The sequence below is a fragment of the Anas acuta genome, chromosome 22 (genome assembly GCF_963932015.1).
Source record: "Anas acuta chromosome 22, bAnaAcu1.1, whole genome shotgun sequence".
NCBI lineage: Eukaryota > Metazoa > Chordata > Aves > Anseriformes > Anatidae > Anas > Anas acuta.
The window spans coordinates 4,038,372-4,048,622 of record NC_089000.1 but is presented as its reverse complement, the minus strand read 5'-3'; the positions used below and the strand labels follow the sequence as shown (position 1 = coordinate 4,048,622).

The 10,251-nt window shown below is 38.5% G+C and overlaps 1 protein-coding gene across 11 annotated transcripts in view; it reads left to right on the top strand.

Annotated features, from left to right (window-relative positions):
• The window catches only part of KIF1B (kinesin family member 1B), a 95,556-nt gene that overhangs the window by 59,036 nt on the left and 26,269 nt on the right, over positions 1-10,251 (top strand). For 8 of the 11 annotated variants that reach the window (XM_068658845.1, XM_068658844.1, XM_068658848.1 and 5 more), the window contains 5 exons: positions 2,292-2,385; positions 3,149-3,297; positions 3,880-4,058; positions 4,552-4,689; positions 5,442-5,690. In XM_068658845.1, coding sequence (XP_068514946.1) covers positions 2,292-2,385; positions 3,149-3,297; positions 3,880-4,058; positions 4,552-4,689; positions 5,442-5,690 — 809 coding nt within the window. The remainder of the gene's footprint in view (positions 1-2,291; positions 2,386-3,148; positions 3,298-3,879; positions 4,059-4,551; positions 4,690-5,441; positions 5,691-10,251) is intronic. The other 3 variants (XM_068658852.1, XM_068658853.1, XM_068658854.1) reach the window with 1 other exon arrangement.

Here is a 10,251-nt window from a genome sequence, read left to right as displayed (position 1 = left end):
TTTGTCTTTGAATAAATGAATGTAATGGGTATGTGGTTTTTCATGGTGGAATGTTCCTGATTTTTGACCGTTCCCTCTGCAGCTTTCCAGTTTTTCTGAAAGAATCTGATCCAAGATTCTACTTAAATGCTAACTGAAAAGCTCTTCCATGGAGCTGTTGTCCAACACATTCTTCATTTCTATAATCTAGTCACTCAAAATGACACCTGCAGATTATCTCCTGCAGGCTGCAGGGAAATAAATTGTTTTGCCTTTCCTTGCAAGTAAGAGAAGCTTGTTTCTGTCACTTCCCAGCTGACCCCTTTTATCTTGGTTTCAGATGTAGTAGTTTTATCTACAGAGGTGGTTGGGGAAGAAAAACAGTGCCTTTGTTAATGAATTTTTAAGAATACTCCTGGGTATTTTCAGGGCTATAAATAAGTCTGAAGCTGATTCCATAAATCCAGAGTAGCCTCATGGTGAATTAAGAATGTCAGGAGTAATATCAAAAGAATGATTTATGCCCATTCTGTCTGGTTCTTGCTGCTGGGCTGGGATTTCCTTTCGTGTGCTGTATGTAGCCATCATGGAGTCAGTGGAGCAGATACAGATGAAGAAGGAGGGGGCATTTTACCCAACAAAATTTCAAGAGGGAATTAGAGAAATTAAAATGTGGTCTCATATGATGGTCTCACATGAAGGCCACATATTTTTAATAGTGTGGTTTTCTCTTCTGAAAGCCATGGGGCACGTAAGGATCTTCACTAATTGGAAATCTTGTACTTCTGATGTGTTGTTCTAAGAGCACAGCTACCATTTTTTAATGCCATCTCCTAGAAATATTACTTAAAGGAACGCCCTTACAATTTATCTTCTCTAAGTACTGTCTAAAGGTCTTTCTGTATGAAATGGTGTTAAATTTGATGTGATTCTGTTATGGCAATATCAAGTACGTTGGATATTTGCACCCTTGCCACTGTAGGAAAAACCTGTAAGAAGCCAATTTAATGTGTGCAGTAAATGCCAAAAGGTCGTCATCTTTTTAAAAAATAAATTCGTGAGGTAGGCTCTGAGACCAGGAGCTTAGTATCTGTTCTAAAGACCTTATAAGAGTTGCAGAGAAGAGCAGTTGTTATAAAAATAAACAAATAAACAAACTGGACAGCAACAAAACAAGAAAACAACGTTGGGATGCATTCATTTTACCAGCAAATAATGAAAGGGTCATAGTAGCATGTATTTCAAGGTGTGATTAAACTGAACAGGAGGAAACGCTTTTGTCCCAGAAGGTGTTGAAGTGCTGAGGTGCTTGTTGTGCAGAAGCCTCGGCACAGATCTCTCTGGCTGTGTGCCAGGGCAGGCTGATGGTTGCCTCCCAGGAATGGTTCCCACCTCCAAATTGTTTCCTTCCTCCAGTGCTGAGATCTACCCTTGTCCCGTTCTGATTCCTGGGTAGGTCAGAATAATTTCCCTGATCAATTTTGCTAAAATCTGAAAAATAGGATCTAAACCCTTCCTGCAAGATGAATCTGAATCGTTCACTGGGGCTTATTCCTGTATATTCCAGTATTTTGTAAATATATGTATGCCTAGGGAACCAGGGCATACAGTCCTTTCCATGGAAAGAACAAGGCTTGGCAGAACTTCCTGAATCTTTCTATTCCACACTTGAAGACAATAAATTGGCTTAAGGTGTGGAATAGATTCAGATCAAACACACTTCTTCCTTAAATGAGCTCAGCCTTTTTGTCCTGGAGTTGGTATTTCATGTTCTATTAAATACAACATGAGGAAAGGATACCTGTCCCCTCAAAAAGAGAAACATAATTTTAAAATAAATCTTTTTTCTAGAATTTGAATTGCTCTTAGATACAACAAAATTTAAAGCAGTGGTGCTGTTAATCCCTCTATTTGAGAAAATGAAGATGAATTACCTTTCCCCTTATTAAATTTATTTCCATACCCTTCTCTACGTCCCTCCAGTGTACCCATAAGCAGGTTCCCAAAGTCCACTTCATCCAGTCTTTAACAAAAATTCCTAAACCTTTTCATCTGACACATATGAGTATGGATATCTGATGATTTAAAAACAACACTGCCTTAGCTGTGTTGGCCTCTGTCTACCCTCTTTCTATTGTCCCAGGACAGGCTATACTAAAACACTAGATGTTGGTATGTGACCTCTGTGTGTTAACAGAAGTATCCTCGTATCTCTGTTCTTTGTCTGTCACTCCATCTGAGGTTTTTGTGTGTCTCTTGACTGTTCTTGCTATTGTCTGTCCTCCTACACAGTATCTCCTCTTTCCCCACAGGACTATGAGAGTAAGCTGCAAGCCTTGCAGAAGCAGGTAGAGACACGATCCTTGGCAGCTGAAACAACAGAGGAGGAAGAAGAGGAGGAAGAAGGTGAGTTTGAAGCTAAAATTAATTTGGACACAAGCCTGAAATAACAGTTGCTATAGTCTCTTGCAATAGAAAATGGAATGGAAAATTTGCTCTGGAAAGCTGTGAAAGCCTTTATAACTTGTGGATCTGTAATTTTCACAGCATAGGGATATAAAATACCTACTCAGAATATTTCACATCAACAGTAGATATACATCCTCAAATTCAACTGATACACAAACTAGATTATTTCAACTACAAGCTTTGATTTGGTTATCTTGAACTTGAAGGAGTCTCTCTTCTTGGTACTAACGGGGTTAAAGTGTCCTTAAAATAATGCTATTGCCTTTATTTCTTTGTCCTGATTTTTGAAGGTACTTTTTTTTCCTTTGTAGGAATTCTTATGTACTCTGACATGCCTGACTAACTCAATTTCTGGACAATGGATAGAGCTTTATTAGTCCTGTAATGCTTGCTTTCATTACAAAGTTTTAGTATCTGGCTTTAATAATTGCTAATTTAAACTAATAGGATTGGGATTTGTTTTACTTTCTACGTTCCAAATTCTCTTACTTAGCATTATATCTCCAATACCAGTGGTAAGAAAAATTGAATCCATTTTTTGTCACTGAATAATAAAAATGCAGGTTTTTGTTTTCTGGTTTTAATCCTGCAGAAGAGGTGTTGAGAACTTGATGACAACATCAGCGATAATAAGTTATTTCATGTGATGGCTTAGAGAAGAAGCCACGGTGTCTTCAATTTTTTTTCTTTGCTCTTCTAGTGCCCTGGACACGACATGAGTATGAACTCGCGCAGTGGGCTTTCAGGAAATGGAAATTTCACCAGTTCACTTCACTGAGGGACCTACTCTGGGGAAATGCAGTGTATCTGAAAGAAGCCAATGCTATCAGCGTAGAGTTAAAGAAAAAGGTTAGGAGCATACAGAGCATCTTTTTGAAATTTCTGATTGACTGTGTAATCCTGCTTTAAATGCTCAGAGTCACTTATCCTTAAAGCTAAATGTATTTTAGTTATTAGTTTGGGTTTTAAAGGGTTCAGAAAATCACAGATCTCTGTGATACAGTCTTCTGGTTGAATGAATATTCCATTCAAATCTGTTTGATATATTCTCCTCTTCATTTCCCTTATGCTGTTCCTGTCCATATTATAAACACATGTGCGTGCCCATTTCTCCCTGGGGCCTCTCTTTTCGTTGTTGCTTTTAACTTTATTTGGTCACTTGTCTCTCTAAGACAAATGGGTGCTGCAGGGTGTGCTAAGTCTATAGTTTTCTGGACCTCTGCTAGTTGTGATAAGAGCAAATTATGTGTATTCAGCTGAAAAATGTTTTGTGACACTTTAGACAAACAAAATCATGTGACTTAGCAAAAGCCTATTCACAAAGGTGAAAGTCAAACTTTCTTCATATGTTGCCTTAGGTTATATCTTTATCTATCCCCCGTGCAATGCTGTTACCTGATTGCTCTGAACTTTGTTTTCTTTTTGATTCAGGTGCAATTTCAGTTTGTCTTGCTGACAGACACCCTTTACTCACCACTGCCACCAGAGCTTTTGCCCACAGAGGTGGAGAAGACCCGGGACAACAGGCCTTTTCCCCGCACAGTGGTAGCTGTGGAAGTCCAGGATCTAAAGAATGGAGCAACACATTATTGGTCCTTAGAAAAACTCAAGTATGGAAACATTACTGGAGAACAGAGTTCTTTATATCCAAGGAGTTTCACTGAAAAATTTCATCCCTTGCTGTTCACTCTGTTTTGTTTGGTTTTATGTGTCCTCCTGAACGCCACCTTTCTAGATAGTACAGTGTACTAAATACCAGCTTTCTGCAAACACTGCCTTAAATTACCCAGCAATATTTTATATAAAAAGATGCTGAAATTAGATGTCAAAGGAGCATAATTAGAAGTTTAAATGAAATCCAAGATATATGTAGTTTTCTGAAGTGATTTTGTTTGCCTTGTGATTTGTGGGCTTAGCCTACAGATACTTTCTCCAAATCCCTTCCATGTCAGGGGATTTGTACTGCAGAAAAGGGGTACTTACTCTGTTCTTTATTCTCCCTATTCTATGTGTAATTTGGTATAGGTGAATTTAGTTCACCCAACTTTGTGGTGTCTGCTTTTTTTCTGTTTTAATTTTTGAATCCTGCTTTCTTTTGTGCAGGCAGAGGTTGGACCTGATGCGGGAGATGTATGACAGAGCTGGGGAAATGGCATCTAGTACGCAGGATGAAAGTGAAAGCACAATGACAGGCAGTGACCCCTTTTATGATCGCTTTCATTGGTTCAAGCTGGTTGGAAGGTATGTGGCGATAACCTCAGCTCCTGGTATGCTGAGAGCTCTCATCAGTTCCTGGATGGGTTTTGTCTCGGAATGTGGTTATAAACTGTGTAGCCACTTAGTGTCAGTTGTGTGTGTTGTCTTGCAGGGTTTTCTTATAGACTTAAAGTATAGTGAAGAGCAGAAACTGTTTTTTATAACGTTGCCTGTCTTGGTGTAACTTTGTAGAATCAGATTTGACCATACACATTCTAAGTAAATCCTTTAAAAAGGGTGTCTAGCTAAAGTTCTATCTCACGTCATTGGAGGAGAGCACAGAGAATATGAAGGACACTGGAAACTGATGGGAAAAGCAGTCCAGCACCTCATTTACATCTGTTGTTCAAGTAATTTGGTTATTTTCTTCAGAAATACAGAATATCTAATGGGGTTCTTTAATATTTCCTATTGTTGGCTGCATCTTTATGGTATTTTTAATTACAAAAATGCTACGTGTTGGAAATAAGAATTGTAGCTCTGTTAAATGGATGTGCTGTCAATGTGTGTTCACCCATGTTTGTATTCATTTTTTGTTGCTTTCACTCAGTTCGACGATGCCCTTTTTCCTGACTGTTTGCAATCCCTTTCCTTATGTTTCATTCCAGTTGAGACGATTTGAAGGCTTTGCTTGTTGTTCAGGTTGGCTCTGTGCTGATGGCAACAGAGGGCTGTTAAATGAAGCATTTTTCTTTCCCCTCCCTGTGTTAATTGGTGTTCCGTTGACTGATATCTAGCTCCCCCATTTTCCATGGCTGCGTGAATGAGCGTCTTGCTGATCGCACGCCCTCCCCCACTTTCTCCACGGCTGACTCTGACATCACCGAACTGGCTGATGAACAGCAGGATGAGATGGAGGACTTTGATGATGAGGCCTTTGTGGATGATACCGGCTCCGACGCTGGAACTGAGGAGGGATCAGACCTCTTCAATGATGGGCACGACCCGTTTTACGACCGATCCCCTTGGTTCATTTTAGTGGGAAGGTTGGTGAGGTTACTGTGAGAATGGCCAAAAGGGACCAGCTCTTGCTGTAGGCTGCAGTGTCTTAGCTTTGTGTTGCACTGAATGTCTGTTAAGCCAGCCAAAATAGCCATATACATAAATTGGCATTGCAAGAGAAGGAATATAGTTTAACACTAAGGTTTAAAATCCCATTACCAGAGGCCAGGAAGGCCTAAGTAATAATTGAGGAAATAATCTTAGATGTGACGGTGTGATTAAATCCACTTCTAGTTATATAGAAGTCGCAATATAGAATGCACGTGATTTTGTTTGTGTGCAGTATTTAAGCTTTATAGCAGCACTCAACTTAGCCATTGCAAGCTCACAAAGATAGTATTGTAGTATCTAATTTTCTTCTGTAGAAGAGAATCTCAGGATATGGTGGAAGGTCTTTAAATCCACTCCAGTAAATCCATTTTTGGAAACCTCCACTAATGTCTGCTGTGTGGGAAGACATGTATGACTCTGAGTAGCATTGTATTGTGTAGTGAAAGTTTGTCATCATTAAAAAATCATTGGCCGTTTGTGCTTGTTAGTGCATTCCCCGTGCACTGTGCTTGAATTTCTGGACCAAGTTAACCAGAGCTTAACTTTATCCTTTTTCATGACTGTAAGCAGGGAGGACATCCTGGTCAGGAAAATGCAGTTTCCTCAAGTGCTGGAAACTCACTTGCATTATGAAAGAGAAACAACAGGATCCCCTAACAGCTATTTGTAAAAATGGGGGCCTGAGTTTGTTCTTCTGAAAAGAACATCAACAAAAAAGAAGCTTTTAGATGAGTTCAGTGGTACCATTTGTGATTTAAGCTGGGAACTTCCTTTACCTTTTTTTCAAAACAAAATACAGTTACTAAAAATGTAAGAAACTACAATAGTCTTCTTTTATCTCTGCGACTTTATGCCTTTATGTGCAGTATCTGATAATGTTTTTAACAAAATTTAATTCTTTCAGGCCAAGAGTTATTTTCGGGAAGCCATTTTATCTGGCTTGGTGGTGGTTGTGAGCTAGTGAAAATGGCAAAGACCAGGCTGCTTTCTTCTGACAGTGCTGGCACCCTGGGCATTTGCCTGTTGTGCACGTTCCTTCAGGGCACTCAGTGCTTGGGAGAAAGTTGAACTATTCATCTTCATTTCACAGACTCTTCAGGAAGCACAACGCAAGCTGAGCAAATGCAGTGTCCAGTAAGAATCATTGTGCTTCCTGGCAATTACACAGCCTGCTTCCCCTTTCCATGTATTAAAGAGAATTTTGAGCTCTGTCTCTTTAGGCAGACGTGTGAAGCTGCAGCAGCTCAGGAAACTGTCCTGACCCGTGTGAGCTGCACGTATTAAAGAGCTGTGCTTCGGTTGTAAGTTGTCTTGAGGAGTGAAACTTAGTTCATATTTCTGAAGAGAGCTGAGTGACTTTTTCCCTATTTGTTGGTTGAATTCCATGTGTTTTCCTAGCACGCTGCTTCTGTCAGCAGAAAGCTGTTTAACACCACTTAGCAGAAACTATTTTGATTCTTCAGGGTCCTGCAGTATGAGAATTCTACTTTTGAACAACGCATCTTAGAGTATCAGAGGACACAATCTGCATAGTGTCTTGAGCAGAAGATAGTGTTCAATCCATAACAAAATCAACATTGTGTGCTTTTAAGTAACTGTGCACTGTTTCACATGTTGTGGAATGTGTGGAAAAAAAGGAGATCGTTTTTATTTTCCTTTTATCAGCAATAGTGAGCCCAGGTCATGCAGGAGAGAATGAGGATAAGAGACTGATCATGCAGTTACCCAATTCCATGGGCATCACAGTATTGTATTTTTTTTTTTTCCTGTGCTGTGCTGGCCTTTTATTTGTGCTATACTTAATAAAGAAAGAAGAAAGGGAAGAAAAGAGCTGGTCCCTTTAGCCATCTCTTCTGGCATGCTGGGATGTCTTTTAAAGCTGATTCTTTTTAACAGCGTGACTTATCAAACAGTGATGTTTTTAAGGGAGGTGGGAGAGGATTATGGGACATTTTATTGTTGTGTTCATTTAAAAACGTGTTGTCATTTTGAGTGACTTCTGTTGGTTTTCTTTTGATTTTTCCAAGTATTTGTGTTTGTTAAATTTCATTTCTAGTTTTTGTTGTCAGTATGCCATTTTACCTCACCAATCTTTCTGCTAATACAGCTCCCCCCTTTCAGTCTGCTGGGCTAAGGTGCAGGGGGACACTTGCATAGGGTGTGTTCGGGGAGAAGGAGTCCTCCCAGATGTGGGGAAGAGGAGAAGGAGAAGCTTAATACTTCATCCCCTCCTAATTTAACACTGTCTTGTAATGAAACAGATGGAATGGCAGAGGAAGGCAGTATTACACCGTAAAACAGCTCTTTCCCTCTGTACAGCAAATGTGCTATGGCTCATGATCCCACACAAGATATTCAACATTATTTTCGCCAAATGGGAAATGTAACACTTTTTGCATTATGTGCTTTTCTTTCTCCAAGTCAAAATAATTGCAGTGAGCTGGGCGACTGGATGGAAAGAAGTTAAGAAATAGTTTTTTCTTTGGGATTGTGACTTCTGTTGAAGCAACAAAATTGCAGTGGCTAATAAAGCTGAATGCTTTGGCAGTCGTGTTGGACAGCAGCTTCAGAACTTTAGCCATACATATAAAATACATTTGCATGCAGTTAATATTTTCACTTTCTAGACATTTGGGTTTGGAGTAGGAAGGCTGTACCGACTTCTTCTATTAATTAGTGAAACTGTCTCTTACTTGTATACATATTATACTAAAGCCTTTCTGTAGGGACAATGAACATTTTTCCCTAGCTTGGAATGTGATTTCCAAAGTCCATGTGTTTTTCCTAATGAGCATAGTACAAGTGAACAACTCCAGGCTGGTACTGTGGGAGGCTATTTTCTTTTGCATGGTGGGACATTTCTTTCCCAAAATGAGCACTGCCTGACATTTCAAAGCTGAAAATATTTCCTTAGAGGAGAAAAAAAAGCACCACCAAACTCCTTATTTTGTTACTTTAAATTTACCTTCTGCCTTCCCCTGCTTTGTCAGTGTTTACCCCACTTTGGAGCAGACTGAAAAGGAATTAGATCCTAATCTTAGTCAAATGTTAAGTTGCAGTTGTTTTTTTGTCATTGTATGCTTTTTTTTTCCCCTGTTACTTTTATAGCTTCATTAATCGTTCTCTTTTCTATTGCATTTTGTCACCACTTTGTTTTTTAGTAGCATTATTTTTGTCTCTTTGGTTCATAATTGACACCTGTTTGACTTCTTTATCAGTTCAAAACAATTCATCCTGGGAATGGGCATGTGAACTCATGGAGGAACACTTAATCTTTTATAACTTTGCTTCTTAGCTATATGTCACAAGGAATTGAGTTTGGAAAATTCTGTGTTTGTGGAACAAATTCTACAGCTGATGGCACCAGACAGGCAGTGAGCATTTGGAGCTCTCAGTCCTGTTTTGTCAGGCAGGACTTTCCTTGTGAATATTAAACAAGAAAACTTATAAATCTGAGGAATTAATTACACTTAATAATAAAAAGGACTGCAAGAAGCAAATCCAGTTAAATAAATTACCAATGTTTCAGTGTAATTTAATATGCATACATTCGTAATAATTTCCTACATAATTAGTTTTACTTTAATGACTGGTAAAGCTATTGGTTAAACTTCTGTCCATCTCAGCGTTCTTCTGGACTCTGAAACAGCTCCCTTAAATGAAGGCTTCCTTTCTTCCCCTTGTTAAGAACCATCTTTTACCAGACTCATTAGACTTCTCAACATTTCAGGTTTTCCTGAAGCTATAATCATACTGAAGTGTAGCATTTTAAAAACTGCAATTCATTGCAGAAACCTAAAATAATTTAACACTGTTAGTCTAGCTTATAATTAAAATATATGCAATAAAGCTTGTTAACTGTTCCAAAATAGACCCTGCTTGTAATTATACATAATTTTAAAAATTAACGTTCAGCAGGATCATCCAGTGCTGGCCCTAAATGCTGTTTTTCATTATTGTAAACTGTAATTTCTAAATGGCTGTTCAAGAGTACTCTTGTGGTCTTTTTTTGTTCCTTTTTTAGAGAAATAAATGTAATAATTCTAAAGGTATTTATTTATGGGGACTGACTTCCACTATCTGTACACTCAGTGAATCTTCCAAGAAACCTAGATGATCTGTGATTCATTGGGGATTTCTGATTCCTCTGTGTGCAGAGTTATCAAATGTGGAAGAGAGAACAGTCGAATAGCTGTTTTGTAGAGTGTTTTTTATGTTCAATAAAATATTTGAGGCTGTGCAAACACAATTCCCTTTTATCATTTTAAACCATGCTTACAGGGTAGAAAACTGAAATAATTCTTTATGAAATAATTCTTTATATTCAGTAGTTCCTTAATAGACTCCCATCTTGTTAACAGCTCTGTTTACAACTGTAGTAGATCTAAAATTACCTTTTATAAAGCCATCACCTTAAATTGTCTCCTTCATCTGTTTTATAACTCACTAATACAAGCCCTGTGTCTCCAATTTACCATGATTTAGAGCATTTCA